This window comes from Glycine soja, chromosome 13 (genome assembly GCF_004193775.1).
Source record: "Glycine soja cultivar W05 chromosome 13, ASM419377v2, whole genome shotgun sequence".
Taxonomy (NCBI): Eukaryota; Viridiplantae; Streptophyta; class Magnoliopsida; order Fabales; family Fabaceae; genus Glycine; species Glycine soja.
The window spans coordinates 2,352,030-2,368,194 of NC_041014.1; the positions used below are offsets into that span (position 1 = coordinate 2,352,030).

At 33.7% G+C, this 16,165-nt stretch overlaps 2 protein-coding genes across 5 annotated transcripts; both read left to right on the forward strand.

Moving 5' to 3' along the window:
• Positions 1–309: 309 nt before the first annotated feature.
• On the forward strand, positions 310–11,879 carry LOC114380965. Of its 4 annotated transcripts, XM_028340121.1 has the most exons (23): positions 310–833; positions 929–959; positions 1,048–1,097; positions 1,209–1,248; positions 1,336–1,385; positions 1,488–1,688; positions 2,190–2,322; positions 3,324–3,601; positions 3,765–3,830; positions 3,913–4,046; positions 4,148–4,245; positions 4,468–4,559; positions 5,218–5,357; positions 6,297–6,334; positions 6,421–6,522; positions 8,816–8,893; positions 9,077–9,185; positions 10,250–10,386; positions 10,478–10,777; positions 10,862–10,968; positions 11,054–11,216; positions 11,297–11,492; positions 11,569–11,879. In XM_028340121.1, the coding sequence occupies exons 1-15, from the start codon at positions 780–782 to the stop codon at positions 6,453–6,455; spliced, it is 1,440 nt and encodes a 479-aa protein (XP_028195922.1). In that variant the 5' UTR covers positions 310–779; the 3' UTR covers positions 6,456–6,522; positions 8,816–8,893; positions 9,077–9,185; positions 10,250–10,386; positions 10,478–10,777; positions 10,862–10,968; positions 11,054–11,216; positions 11,297–11,492; positions 11,569–11,879. The 4 variants fall into 4 exon arrangements, with proteins under 4 accessions (XP_028195922.1, XP_028195920.1, XP_028195921.1 ...); XM_028340119.1 differs by lacking the exons at positions 6,297–6,334; positions 6,421–6,522; positions 8,816–8,893; ... (5 more) ...; positions 11,297–11,492; positions 11,569–11,879 and adding an exon at positions 5,462–5,779; XM_028340120.1 differs by lacking the exons at positions 6,297–6,334; positions 6,421–6,522; positions 8,816–8,893; ... (5 more) ...; positions 11,297–11,492; positions 11,569–11,879 and adding an exon at positions 5,480–5,779 and having other exon boundaries at positions 311–833.
• Positions 10,533–12,562, forward strand: LOC114382694 (uncharacterized membrane protein At3g27390-like). The gene is made up of 6 exons (XM_028342271.1): positions 10,533–10,703; positions 10,862–10,968; positions 11,054–11,216; positions 11,318–11,492; positions 11,569–11,809; positions 12,547–12,562. Exons 1-6 carry the CDS (start codon positions 10,533–10,535, stop codon positions 12,560–12,562), a joined length of 873 nt encoding a protein of 290 aa, XP_028198072.1.
• The last annotated feature ends 3,603 nt before the right edge of the window (positions 12,563–16,165 follow it).

Here is a 16,165-nt window from a genome sequence, read left to right on the forward strand (position 1 = left end):
TACCTATTTTTAAAACAAAATTAAAATTTACATATTTACAATCACAAAAAAAATAACTATTACAAATCATAATTCAAAATATAATTTTTTTTATAAAATAAACAATAACTATTCACAAATAAAAAAGAAAATAATATATTTACATTTCATAAAAAAAACCTATTTAAAAACAATAACAAGATAATACTTTTTAAATAAATATATAAAAAATAAACTTTTACTATTAATTTTTTTTAATAATTTAAAAGCAACCATATGCATTATACGGACAACCAGATCCATATAACACATGGATTACATGATCTGTATGTGTTATACGGATCAAACACCATCCATCAGCCACCAAGAAGCGAAGGCGAAAAAGCTTACCTCGACAAAAGTGGCGGAGTCCTCAATGTCAACAGAAGCAACCAATGGTGCGGAAAGGGAACGAAGAACAATGAAGAAGACACAAGAACAATGAAGAAGACGAAGCCCAAGGCACACTCAAGAAGACAAACCGAGAAGTCGAAGGCATCGGGAGAAGAAAAGAAAGCGACGTTGCAACCACCTTGTAAGGAGAATGAACAATACTAATGCTGAGTGTAGGGTATTTAAAATTTAAGTGAAAGAATATTTTTACCACTTTACTTAAATTACTAGGTGCACTAGGCAACACCCAATAACAAAACTTCTCCCTTAAGAAAAAAGATTTAAGAAAATGTGACAGAATGAGAATGATGAACCTCCATCATCCATGTTCATGAGTTGAAACTTGAAACTGTAACGTCTACGTTGAGATGAGGAGGCAAAGGCAACCTTCTCGGCGTGCACCAAAAACGTTATTCCGCGCCGTAAAGTTCCTCAAAACCTTCTTCTCTTTATGCATTTCCCATTAATCCTAACCCTAATCCAACTTCACTTGATCATTCATTCATTCATTTTACAGCACCAACCAGACTCAGACGAAAGCATTTCTGGTAATTTAATTTCTGCAATTCATATTCCATCATCTTAGAGGAATATCCTAATCTAATCATCTCTTTCTTAATTCACCGCCGAATGAAGACGACGACGTTTTCCCCAACAATGCGCCTTCATTACACCCCACCAACAAGGTCGGTCCACACCCTAACTTTTTCTTCAAATGGTTTTTATTTTATGAACATCATTACATATGCAAATGCAATCACTATCTTTTTTATTTTTCTTCTTCTTATTTTTAATAGCAAGAATTGCCACTTCTGGTGCGGCTGGACATTCTAAAAGGTGCATCAGCTAACTGATTTATTTGCTATTGAGATTGCTTTGTAGTTAATTATTATTAATTCTGAGAAGAGTATTACTACAACACAGGAATCAGTAATCAGAATTTGAATGGGAAAGGCAACACTTCTTCATTTGAGGCATGTCTTTGTCTTTGGGGTCTTGCTAGTTTTCTGGAATCATCTGTTTGTTATGTAGAAATGCAACTAACTGATGTTGTCGTTGTTATTTGTTGTGATCAGAAACCGCTTGAAGATGAGGTTGAAATGCCTGATTTCAACGAGGGAGAGGTGGTTGCCAATTCGACTGACGAAGAAAACAATTCTGCAGATGGGGTACTCATAAAAGTTCACATTGAATATTTTTCTTCTGATCTTTCAGCCATCTATTCAGTAATAAGCATCAATTTGGTCATTAAAGTGAAATTGGCACCACTGATATTGGTTGGTCCCCTGATTTGGTGTGTGTTGGACTGTTAGGCACCAAATTGATTGAAAATTTTCAGTGATAGGACTGAAGTTAGTTTTTTATATTACCAAGGACCATGATACCAATTTCTGGACCGAGTTGATATTTTACTACTCATCTATTTATCCATTTTTTCCAACTTATGGATGACTTTATCCTCTTTCTGTTTTTTGTTTAGAGTAAATAATCAAATTTTAATTCTTGAAATATGTTGCATTTGTCTCATTAGTCCCTGAATGATGAAAATTGTGCTTGATGTCCCTAATTGTGCAATGCATTTCTTCTGTCAAACTAGTCCCCACATCAGGAATCTTAGGGACTAATTTGATAAATGCATATTCAAGGACCATGAGTATATTTTCCTTAATTTAGGGACTAATATGATGGACTGTGTATCTTTCAGGAACTAATTTGATGATTGACTCTTTATGCTTGTTTACTTATTAAAGGATAACACTGTCCTATCTACCTGACAGCTCCAAAAGTATGGTCCAAGATCTATTAGAAATGAACAAGTTAGAAATAGAAATAGAATTTCTGAAGTGCTGTTACATTCCAAAGAAAGTGCTTCTGCATCCCATGCTACCTACTCCAAAGCAAATACATCTGGTACGTGCACAAAAAAAAAATACATTTTTGTCGGGATTAGAGCATGATTTACTTGCAAATCCCTGGGGAAATTGATAATTTTTGTTAGTGGGGTATCTTGTAGAACTTTTCAATCTTTCAGATTTCTTGGTCCTATGTCATCCCTAAACTGGGCTACTTGCTTCGCGTTTTTGTTATACCATTCTGCAGTTATTCTGTTCTCCTTGCTACATTTAATGTGGGTAAAATAATGTATGCTATGAAATGAACAAATTAGGATACATTCTATCAGAAGTTGGATTTATGAGCTTTTCTCCCAAGTCCTAACCTGTAACTGATGAGACAACTGAATTCTAGCCCACTGGTTGTCACATTATGTAGGTTCTGTGCAACCATAAACATCCATATGGAGAACTAACCCAAACATTTTTTTTAATTTATCTGGGCCATGATTTGTTGCTTTCCTTGCAATAATTTTACTAAATATCAGTTCCGGGTGACCTTTCCCCCTTGTTGGGCACACCTTTAGTGTAATTGTAACAGTTCTAATTTCCCAATAAGAATATAAATTTATGCAGTCTAATTTTATATGTTTCTTTAGAAATACCCTGTATGTATTTGGAATCTGATACACTTTTCCTTCCCCAGATAAAGGAAGAGGCACATGAAAATACTGTCTGTTTGAGATTAATAATTTGCTCAGGCCCTTTTTTTTACTATTTATTTATGTATTTTCTGAAAATGGAAGTCATGGTATAGTGAATACATCACATGTTTCATGATGGAATAGAATGCCATTTTTGCAAATATTCTCATATTTTGACAGATAAATCATTTTTTTATTATCTGGATGCATCTTAATATGGGTGGGCTGGACATAATTGTTATGCCCTAAAGAAGATTTTCTCTTTGCTAGTGTTATAGTATCTAGCTTTAAGTGTACTTCACCAGGATAATAATAACTACTTCAACCTTTGAAGGTTAATACCTGAAGTATTCTATCACATTGATAACTGTTGCAGGGATTAAGAAAGCTAAGCCAAGATTTTCATTAGCATCAGTGTTATGTAAAAGTGGGGGCATTGATCATTCAATCTCCAATATTGAGAGCTTTCCTGAAATTATAAAAGCTGTTGATCCTAGAGCTTCTGCAAATTTAGATGGAAATCATCTAGATGATGATGACAGAATTGAAATAAATTCCGACATTGAGCCTGCTGAAACAGAAGCTTTACCACATGGATTTAATATGGCCCCAATAGCTAATCTTTTTGACAATCTCCGAGATAAGGCTCATCAGGTGGGTGGAAAAGTAGAATTGCTTCCCATACTCTGGCCTATATATTTAGGTCTTTCCTGAATGAGATCTTTCTCGCTTCCATATTCCAATATTTTCCACATAATTGTCAAAAAGAGGAAATACGGTGCAGCTTTTTCAGAAAAATAGTATATCCCACTTTCAGGAGACAGTCATTGACAGTGAAGATTCCCCCGAGTCTGTGGATAGTGAATCATCAAGTGACAAAGAGGTATATAACTGTATACACGTTATGATTGCTCATGTAGTTTTTAGTTTATAGTCATGACTTGCTCGACATCTTATTTTGACAGGTAAGTGATCAACACATGAAAATTACTTTCCCTGGAAAGAAAATGCAGACCATTGCAGAACGATTTGAAGAAGCTTTGGGGACATCCTCTGTTATCACTGAAGGGACACATGTTGGAGCACCTAATTCATTGAGGTATAAAATAGTAGTAACTTCCTGGTATTTTTATGCAATTAAAAAAAGTAATTTTTATTAATTCTGAATTCAGCGCCTGGTTATCTTGCCAAATTGTGCAGACCTGGAATATTTGGAAAACTACAGCATATGATACTGAAAGAAAAAGAAACAGACATGGAGTTCTGGAAAAAGTTACAACCTGAAGCTAGGCCAGATGGTAAAACTTTTGCTTTTACTTTGTCTGCGGTTTCCATTCTTATCCAAGTAAAACACCATTTAAGACTTCTTTCATTTCTGAAACAATCATTGGGTAGTTTTTCATTTATTCTTTTTTTGGGGCAGAGGGGTGTGTGCATAAAATAGAACATGAACCTAATTTTACACACACACACACACAGTGGTATATGATTTTTTTACTTATAATGAAAAAAATTCCCAGGTGAACTTGGCTGCATTGATGTAAAAATCATTTCAAGATACCGCGACGGAAAGCTGACTGTTTGTCATTGCTCATTTGGCAAGTACACAGAGGTGAAGTAAAGTTTTAAAAATCAACTTTATTTAACTGAAATTCGATCTTCAGAGGTTGTTTACACTTTATACTCAAGATAAGATTTGAATGTCCTAAAATGCATGACAAATCCAACAATAAAGAAAAGTTTATTTATAGATATTTTGCATATAAAAAACTTCATTTTTCTTTAAATGCTTGTTGACGTTTATATTATTTAATTTTAGTAATTAAAATTGGCAATTTTTAAAAATTTTAAGTAGATAATAATAATATGCCTGAATGAATATCTAATTGTCAATGTATTTTATTTCTTTAAGGTATTAAGAAAAAAAATGGGAATAACTGCCTTACTAATTTCTGGCTTTTATGAATAGTTTGTATGGTAAGAAAACACCCAACATCTCGATTGCATGGATAGGAATTCTAGTGGGATAAAGCTTTTGCTGTTGCTGTATGGTTAGAAATAAGATGTTACATGTAGAGGTGGACAATCATGATGGTCTCTTGGGGAAGCTAGGATTAGCTGTTATTCCATTTGATCTATACTGCATCATTTCTACACACAGTGTGACATGATCACTTTACTTGAAATCGAACAACCACATGCATTTAAGACATACCCAATATTAAATGTTCATCTGAAAATTGATGGAAGTTGATAGGTTGTTTTTACAGAATTTTCTGTTACAAGATAACTCCAAAGGAATGAGGTTTGGTGGCAGCGAAAGCAGTCAAAGCACCATTATCTTTAGTCCAAGGGTTTGCAACAATGTTGACCTTGAAGTTGGGAGCTTGATCCGAATTCACCCTCCATGGTAAGATTGTAAAGTTTGCATTTTTTATTTATATTGAATGGAATTGAGCTGTGCTAAATTTTGATTTGCCATGAACTGCAAGTGCTGTTTCTTGATGTCTTTAGGTTTTGGTTCTTGGACAGGAAGGAAGTTCAAGCGGGAAATGATAATGTTATCTTGTGCACTTATTTCTCCGAAATTTTATTCCCAGTTTGATTCATTGTTCATAAGTTTATTTTAGTTTCTTACAAACCAAGGAAAATTATGCAAACCACCTTTTGTAAGTGAATAGAATATCAAACAAATATGCTGCTGTTCGGTTTTAGGAACTAGGAAAGGGACAGCTCTTCTTTCTTCTGGCTCATGAGTCAAGGGACCTTTGAGTTATTGTAGTTTTAAAGTTCATGGTAGAGAAAAATTAGAAGAGAATTTAGAGAGAATCAGAAAGAATGTCTAACGTTATTCATATCTGATATCTGATATTGATGCAATTAGAAGGACTTGTTAATAAACAAACTTAGAAGAGAAAAATTAGAAAAATTGAGTTATTGTAGTTTTAAAGTTCATGGTAGAGAAAAATTAGAAGAGAATTTAGAGAGAATCAGAAAGAATGTCTAACGTTATTCATATCTGATATCTGATATTGATGCAATTAGAAGGACTTGTTAATAAACAAACTTGTGGTTCATTTTTTTTAAAGAGCAGAGTATTAGGCCTAAATCCGCAAGTTTACCCATATAAGTTGCAATCTGTGTGAGTTAGGACTAAGGAAAATTTAAGCTCAATTAAGTGCATTTGTTTTTAATATTCACCTATTTAAATCAGGGTTAAGTACTTATTAATAAACAAACTTGTGGGTTATATTTTTTTTTTAAATATGCATAATTTCATATTTTTATTTGATTTTTTATATTTTTTTTAGCTTTTTAATGTTTTAATATATTTTATTGATTAAAACAGGCAGTCCACTATCGTGTGGGTCCAAAAATGGGTTAACAGTAAGTTCATGGCTAACTTGAGGCTGTTGCTTCTTGTATTATTTTTGAAATGTTTTTCTTGACCTTTTGGATTGGTCATTGTGCAGGAAGTAATAGCCCTAACTCGATCTGCCATATTTAACGTTAGTCCATTGCAAACTGAGCTTATACGGGCCTAGCTAGCAAGTATACGTAGCCCTGTTTTTCAAGTGAGCAAATGAAAGCAATTTAATCTAATTTAAAATGCACCTTAACACATAACCTGTTAAGAAAGATGATATAGTTGAATTGTTTGAATAAGCTGTGTGAGTCATTGTAAATCATTTGACATTTTTTTTTTATTTCCACAGATAAAAAAACATATAACCTATTAAAATTTCAATATAATCAAATCATTATTTTATTGTTTTTAAGACATTCATTTTACAAGGCCTCGTTTCTTAAAAAGAAAAAAAACTAAATCCTTTTATATACATGATAGGTGATATTTAAATCTTATACTTATAAGTTTGGATAACATTAAAAAGGTGATTTAATTAATCTCTACCAATAAATATATAAATATGTTAATTATATAAAAAGATATAAAAACATTTAATTTTATAATTATATTATTTTAATCTCTTTATTATTATATTAAAAGATAAATAAAAGAAAACACAAGTAATACAAGAAAAGCCTTGAAAACTTTGGAAATATGATTCTCCATTAATCAATTCAAACTATCTTTCCTTTCTGAATTACAATATATATAAAAAAATCCTCTTCTCTCGGTAACATGAATTATTTTTATAAAAAATAAATTATACTCAGCTCTCTCTATACACGAAAATGATTCAATGAAAACAAGACACACACTAGGTACATATACCCGTTCGTTGAAGGTTAAAGCTATCTTTTATCCCGGAGTATGGCGCACACACACACACAAGTTTCTTAATTCTTTATACATTTTTTTGTACATTGTTTTTAGTTTTCTTAAAGTGTTAACAAAATATAAAAATTAAATTAGTTAAAATACTAATTTAAGAACAATTTTTTTGATAACTTTTCTTCAAACCTTAAAAACTAACAAAATATTTATGCCGTAATCTGTATTAACAAAAAAGGATAAAATTAATTCGTAAAACAAAGGCCTAGTTAGGATAACATGAAGCAGAAGTTGGTGATGGTGAGTGTAAAATGGTTTCAGTCATGCGAATCCCCAATTAGGTAGATGGATGATGAACTCATCATACTTAGATAGTTTCACGTTGTTTCATCAAAGTGGTGCCATGAATCACTTTCAACACTTTCACATACCACGTCGCCTGCTCAAAATGATCCAACTCAAAAATAAAAGAGCAACATTTTTTTTTACAGCAGCTACATTTTTTTATAATAAATTGTTACAATGCTTTTATTTTTATTTTTGATCAGTCTTTTCTATCTTTTTTCATATATTTTTTTTCTTTCTTTCCTATTTCTCTTTCATTCAAAAAGAACCATTTAAAATTAATATACACACATAATTTTCCAAAAGGAAATATCATATTAATTATATTTTTGTACTATGAACATTTTTTTATAATATATGTAATATATTTTTACAATGTTTTAAGTTCTTGGCGACTATTTTCGTATTCGTATTTTTTTTTTTTTTTACATTTTAAACTTAGTTACATATTTGTTCTCTGTATTTTAGTTTACAAGTAAATTCAGTCTCTTTAATTTTTTCCCCATTAATTTTCGTATTTTTGTAATTATTTAAACTTAGTCTCATGCAAAATTTCATTCAATAATTGATAAAATTCAATAGAATTTCAATTAAATCTCTATATATAATTGCACTTCTATTTATAGAAGTATAATAATTATCTTACAAATTAATTAATTTTTTATAATAATATTTTTAAGAACATATTTATGATAATTTTTAATGGATTAATAACGTAAAAAATTAAATTAAAAATATATAACTAATTTGTATAGATTCGTAAAAAAATATAAAACATTTACATTAAAATAAAAAACAAAACATGGCTTTTTTTTAAAAAAAATATATTCTACATTTTTTCTTTCATTAACCATTAATCATTAATTAATATATATACAAATGATAGATGACGTCTTCCTCACGTTTCTGTTAATTACTAAATGGAATTTTAAGATGAAGAAATTACTTGAACAATTAAACAAATATATAAATAAAGTATGAGCAGCTAAAGTTAAAAAACTAAAACTACACATACTAAATTATGAAGATTGAAACCCACATTTTATTTGTACTTTTAGCCTATTAATTTAGTTTTTGTCCAATTTTTATGGTATAAATAATTTTTGAAAAGATAAATAGATCTGAAAATAAAACCGAAAGAAAATTATTTGATCCTTTTTTTTCCATAAATAAATAATAATAGTATGTGTGCATGAGTTGAACTAGAAAATTTTCCTAGGTGATTACAATTTTATGCATTCTCTTCTGGTTTTCACTTGTTGGCTTATGAGATATGGCACCTGCAGGTATATTGAGCAAGTTGTGGAGCTTTATTTCTTTCCTTCTATTCTTCTTCTTGCTCTTTATCCTTGGCATCATAAAAGGTTCATTTTCCTTTTCTTCTTTCTTTCAGCCTGTATCCTTCTTTTATTCTTAGTTAGACTTAGACACATGAAAAATATATAATAATCATATTCAGACTTAACAGAATCTGTCTGCTAATATATAATTTGATAAATAAAGTTACTGGTTACATTCATGACAAGGTGGTGGTTTCTTTCTGGCAGGTGCACTGATAGGTCCAATTGCATTTGCCATTATTGTCATTGGAAATTCTGCTATTATCCTTGGACTTTGGAGTGCACATGCTGTTTGGACATACTACTGTGTGGCAAGGTTGTATTTTCTTTCCAAATTGCAACGTTTGTGTTCTTCTGTTGATCTTTCTCTTCAATTTCTTTTCACCCTTTTGAAAACTTTGGCCTTTGACAATAGAAAAAATAGGTTCGGACTGGTCTTCAAGCTTGTGGTGCTCATGGGTTTGCCAGTTCCTCTGCTACTTTGGCCAATAGTGGGTATTGTTGGAAGCCTTTTAGGTGGAATTGGATATGGGTTTTTTGCTCCTCTTCTTGCAACTTTTCAGGCTGTTGGGGAGGGAGAGAATGTTAACCAGAAATTTTACCATTGCTTCATCGTTAGTGTGAATTTCTGCTTGTGTAATGTATCTTTCAGTGCCCCTTTTGGTCATTTAACTTTGCTTGTGGAAGTATCTTTCAATTCTAACCCTTTTCATGATCTAGGTAGTGATTGTAAAACCTTCTGCTAAGAGAGTTATTGGTACATCTAACTTAAATATATGTAATTATTGGGATATTTTATGTGCATATATGAGACATATAAATAAGTTCTCTTACTTGAGCTAAATATTTTTCAAATCTCTCATTGACTTAAACTCAGGGTCAGTTCAATTTTTCTCTTAATTTTAGGGAACGGAATTATATTCAAAATGCATACGCAAAGTTGTTTAGTTTGAGAAATGGTTTTCTATATTCTATTTTTATGAATGATTAAAAATATGTTACTTTATTTTCACTTTGTTAAATTTTTTATTTTCATCATTTTCTCTAAAACGAAATGAAAATAAGATGACATTTTTTGTAATTATTTGTGAAAACAGGAATAAATTTAAAACCAAAATTGATTTTTTTAGATCAAACAGGCTGTTAAATTTTCACCTCCATGGATAATTTTAAGAGAACACCAACACATTCATATGTTGTTTTAGGTTTTTATATTATTTAATATTTGTTTTAGAAGAAGCATTGAAAATTGTCACCCTGTCAATATGATATAGTTAATTTTCTTCAGTTTCAAACACAATTATTCTATGTGGTTTCTTAAGAGCTTCTGGACTTGAGCAGAATGCAGGAAGCTTTAATGCCACTTAACTCTGATATCAGGATGGCTGTTGGTCAACAATTGAAAGAAGCTGCACAGTGGTTCAGGATGTCACAGACTTCTGCTTTCACTCCTATTTTTCATACATGGATGAACTAAGAGAAAATTTACCCCCTCATGAAAAGCTGTTAGATATCCGGTAAGTTATTCTCCTCCAATTATTTGTTTGATACGAAACAAGAGACTTGTTGAGAAAAATAATTAGACAAATTCAATTGTTTTCTTGCTAGATTGTCATTATTACCATGTTGCTTGTTGGTGATCATGGTTGGCGTGTCATTCGATATGGCATTAATAATATCTATTGCCATATGGAAGAGTCCATACATGCTGTTCAAAGGGTGGAAAAGACTGTTAGAAGATTTGATTGGAATAAAGGGACCATTCTTGGAAACTGAATGTGTCCCATTTGCTGGCCTTGCCATCATTCTCTGGCCTTTGGCTGTTGTAGTGGCTGTATTAGCAGCTACCATTTTCAGCTTTTTTATGGCCCTATATAGTGGAGTTGTTGTCCATCAGATCAGTATTTGGTTGGAACCCGATGCTCTAATTTCTCTAACCATTTATGCAAGTTTTAAGAGATTTCATTGAGTGAAGATTTTGTTTACTTTTAGGAAGACTCAGTGAAGATGGGGTTTATATACATTGTGTCTGTGGTTTCGCTTTTTGATGAATATGTAAGTGATTTACTCTACCTGAGAGAGGGATCCTGCTTTCCCAGGTGCCATCAAAATTTTCTTTACTGTAATGACATATTGCTCTAGTGAGTGTGATCACTGATTCTGATAAGTTCTTGTGACAACTAGGCCGATATACCGTAGAAACATGAGCCATGCTGTTGAGGGGAAAAACCTTGGAGGAGGTGACAATGACTTGAAAAACCGGAGGGATGGGTCACAGAATTCGAAACATTCCATACAACAATCCAGAAGTATGAAATGGGGAATTCAGCAATGTAGACCTGTGCAGGTGATTGATTCATGGAAACACAACTTAAATAAGCTGTTTCCATGAATTTTTCTAACTTGAGAATAGTTTATCTTTTGCAGGTATGGGACTGACTGTTCAAGTCATGTGAGGTGAATGGAAGGATACTCCTCCGTGGTGGTCTGATAAGCGTTGGGGAAGTTGAGGAATGCATTTTGAAAGGCAATTGCAAAAAGTTAAGCATCAAGTTACCGGCTTGGTCCCTGCTGCAATGTCTTCTAACATCTGCGAAATCCAATTCAGATGGATCGGTGATCTGTACTGCTCTTACTCACACCTCTATTCCATTGCAAATCATCAATATATTCATGCTTCCACATATGCTTTTTTGCAGCCTATGATGTAGTGTTGACGAGGACGAATGGACCGAAGGATAGAGTGTTTGAGTGGTTTATTGGACCTCTACTGATTATGAAAGAGCAGCTAAAGAACCTTGAGTTAGAAGGAACTGAAGAGACTTGCCTGAAAGAACTAGTCATGAAATGCAAAAATGAAGTGCTGGAGGAGTCGGATAGCACTGGATTCCCATCTGATAATACTGTTAGGAGAGCGCAATTACAAGCCATAATTAGAAGGTACATTTGTAGAAAATGTTAGTGTACCTATACTACCTTACTTAAAATGAATTATGTTTTTCTTTTTATATCCCAATCTTTTTCAACAATACCACATATGTGAATGTGATTGCTCAAATTGGCTGTGGGAGAGCAATTCTTGTGAGTACAGTGTCTATATTATAGACACAACCAATCAAAAGCTCTAAATAAGGTTAAAATATGCAGGTTTGAACAGACTTTATCATAACTTAATGCATCCTAAGCTTTTGATTGCTTGTGTCTACAACACTGAGCTTACCCAAGCATTACTCTATGTATGAACCCTTTTGTATAAATGGATTAACAAAAAAGAACATCACAACTTATAATGCATCTTCTGTGTCCTGGCTCTAGACACCACAAGCTGTACCCCTTAACACCTGCAGGATATCCTAGAAACATATACTTGATAGCTATAGGTTCCAATTTGTCTTGCCTTACGTGAGCATAAGCAACACAACCAAACACCCTGAGTCTATCATAACTTGGAGGATGCCCTGACCCTACCTCTTTTGGTGTCTTCATGTTTATAACTGTTAAGGGGCACCTGTTGATTAAGTAACAAGCAGTCATGATTGCTTCAGCCCAGAAATTTTTTGACAAATTAGCACTCAACAACATACACCTCACTCTTTCAAGAATGGTTCTGTTAAATCTCTCAGCCAAACCATTCTATTGAGGTGTTTTTACTACTGTCTTGTGTCTTGCTATTCCAGCCTTCCTGGCACCTGAGTGAGATGGAGTTCAAGATTGACCTCACAAATCAACATGGATGTAGTCCAAAGTACCTTTAGTTCTCTGCTGTCAAGTACCAAACTTGACCCTGCAAGCTTTTCCATAAACACAGTGTTCACAAAAGTCAAGTTTCTCCACCTTATCTCCACAAAGCAGGTTCTGTTTTCCCAGTTCAATCAACCCATAGTTCAGTCTTTGACAACCTTATGACAGAAACTGTAGCAGCTGATCCCATTACCAATGCTCCAATCAGAGAATACAGGCCATTCTTTTGCATCCCTTTCATGAATATCATGGAGCCCTTTAGAACTTTCAGAACTCCATTCTCTCCTTTGAACACATAGCCTTGTTTGTCAAACTCACTCAGAGAAATCAAATTTCTCTTCAAATCTGATACAAGCCTTACATTCTTGATGACTCTCTCATGACCATCATGAAGCTTGAACCTCACAGACCCAATTCCAGTGATCTTACAGGACTTGTTGTTTCCAAGTAGGACTGAACCACCAACTTGTTTGTCAAGATCCTCAAACTGTGAATGTATGTATACATGATTTTGATGATTTCAAAGAAGAATCTAACAAGGCTGTTTCAAATGATAAGCATTTGCTTCAAGAATAATTCAAGATTGCTTCAACAAACAAAACCTTGTTTCAAGATTCACTAAAGACCAAGCCTTGCCTTAAAACAAAGTGCTTTCAAGACATGCAAGGCTCTGGTAATCGATTACCAGGAAGTGTAATCGATTACCAAAAGACAGGGTTGAGAAATAGCTATTGAAAAAGGTTTTGAATTTGAAATTTCAACATGTAATCGATTACCACATGTCTGTAATCGATTACCAACAACGGAACTTTGGAAATTCAAATTCAAAAGTCATAACCCTTCAAATTATAATTGTGTAATCGATTACAAAAACATTGTAATCGATTACCAGTGGAAAGTTTTCAGAAAATCTGCCAACAGTCATATCTTTTCATTAGATTTGTGAATGACCATCAAAGGCCTATAAATAGGTGACTTGGACACGAATTTTATGAGAGAGTTTTGATTGATCAAAATGTTTTATCCTCTCAAAAGATTGAGAGATTTTTTGCTTGGCAAAAATGTCTTATCCTCTCAAAAGACAATGAGAGAGATTCCAAAAGAACTTCATTGTCAAATGCTCTCTCAAAAGAAATCATTGGTCAAACACTTGCAAAATCTATAAGGATTATTACATGATCTTCATTGTAATATTCTTCTCTTGAAGAGAGAATTCTTCTTCCATTCTTCTTATTCAATGAGATTGGCTAAAAGACTGTGAGTCTCTTGTTGTAAAGCATCTGAACACAAGGGATGGGTTGTCCCTGCGTGGTTCAGACTTTGTAAAGGATTTTACAAAGATAGTGAAAATCTCAAGTGGGTTGCTTGAGTACTGGATGTAGGCACGGGAAGTGGTCGAACCAGTATAAAATTGTGTTTGCATTCTCTCTTCCCTTATCTTATTTATTTTGTTGCAATCAATTGTGTCTTGCATGTTTAAAGAACATTGTTAAATTGATTGTTGTTGCTTCTTCTGCATTCTAAGCCTATCCTTCTTAAGTTATTGAGGTCGCTGGTCCAACAAGTGGTATCAGAGCATAAAAGTCTGAAATCCAAATACTACAAGATAAATAAAGTATTGAACATAATAATCTAAGTAGTATAGCCAAAATACACGGCTTATAAGAGACATAGAATTAGAAACTAAATTCTAAGAAGGTGGAGGTGGTGGTGGAAGATCGAAACTCTGACGAATGTAACCCACATCCTCTTCAAGCTGTGTGAGGCAAATATCCATTCCGGCAAAACGTGTATCCAATGAGTCGAAACGTTCACCAACATAAGAACGAAGACCCCGTAATTCGGAAAGAACTTCAGTCATGAGTGCTGAATCATCTCGTTGAGGAGGAGGTGAAGGAGTACGCTCATCTTGAGGAGGGAGTGCGTCTTTCTTCAGCCAGAGTCATATGGAATGAACACCTAGAGTCCAAGATCTATTCTATCTCAGCGTTCTCATGAGACACCATTAAAGCCTCAACTGACTCATAACCATTTTCAACTAGGGCAACATTTTCAGGTTCTTTAGATTGATCTTGCATGTTTCCTTTCTGTCTATCATAACAGAATCTCCGAGGATGGCCTTCTCTTTTATAGTGGTAACATCTAATGTTTGGTACATTAGATCCAGATCGAGTTTGTGACTTGGATCTTTTCCCTTCTGTCTTATCATCCTTTTTGTACTGTCTTCCACGAATTGTGAGTACCTCCCCATGTACAGAAGGCCTTTGTTCATTTCTTTCATTTAATTCCATAGAATTCAAGGATGATTGGACTTCAACAAGAGTGAGAGAATCTCTTCCATAGATAAGTGTTTCTTTGAAATGAGCAAAGGTCTTAGGTAGAGCACACAGTAACAGTAATGCCTAATCTTCATCCTCAATAGTAACATCAATGTTTTCAAGATCAAGAATCAATTTATTAAAGACATCTAACTGTCCTTCTACTGTTTTATTTTCTTGCATCTTAAATGAATAGTGCTTGTTTGAGGCGATTTACCAGAGATTTGGTCATGTACAAGTCTTCGAGCTTTGACCAAATTCCAACTACAGTCTTTTCTTTGGAGACTTGTTGAAACACTTTGTCTCCTAGACTCAAGATGATGGTGCTATGTGCTTGGTCAAGCAAGATCTTCTTGTCTTTATCTTCCATCTTCACATCAAGATTGGTTTCACCATTGAAAGCATCTCCAATACCTTGATGCACAAGAAAGGCCCTCATCTTTAATCACCAAAGACCGAAATCATTCTGACCTGTGAATTTCTTGACTTCATACTTTGCAGACACCATGGATGATCAGTCCACGTTCACCGCACCGTTTTGTTGTGCAAAGTATCATAGAATTGATACACAAGAATATCATAATTTCTTTCTAAAGATGAGTTTCAGATTACAGAGTGTTTTCTAGAGAGAGAGTTGAAAAAGAATTGATGCCTAATCTAAAGAGTAGCTGAGTTATTTGTACTGGTTTTTACAAATGGACAACACACTATTTTTAGTAGTTTGTTACAACTGTTTTAACTACGAACTTAAAAAATAGAAAGGCTTAGGAATTAGAGGTTTTAGTAATGTGGACCAACTAATCAACACACACACTCCTTGTTGTTCATCGTGAACACCATCACCTTTTCCTCGCCGCAACATGTGCTAACGATCCTGTCCATGAAGCTCTGGATTCTCTATACGGTAACCACCGTCACTGTCCCCGATTTTGGTTCCATAAATCGGTCCAGATCCTCCACCTGGATTACCGACTTCGTCGTTGTTTCCATCAATAGAAACTTCAGATCTGAAGGGGAAGAAGGAGAAGGGGAGGCAGAGGCCGAGGTCAGCGCCAAGGGCAGAGTCGACGGTGCGGTTGGTGGTGGTGGTGGTGGTGGTGTAGGGTTATTTTCTGTTGGAGAAGGGGAATAAGGAGAATTGAATTTTTTAAATAATTTAAATAATAAAAAATGATGTGGTACTCATATGTTAGTGATTATACTTAATAACATAGCACTTTGTCTGTCACATCATTAC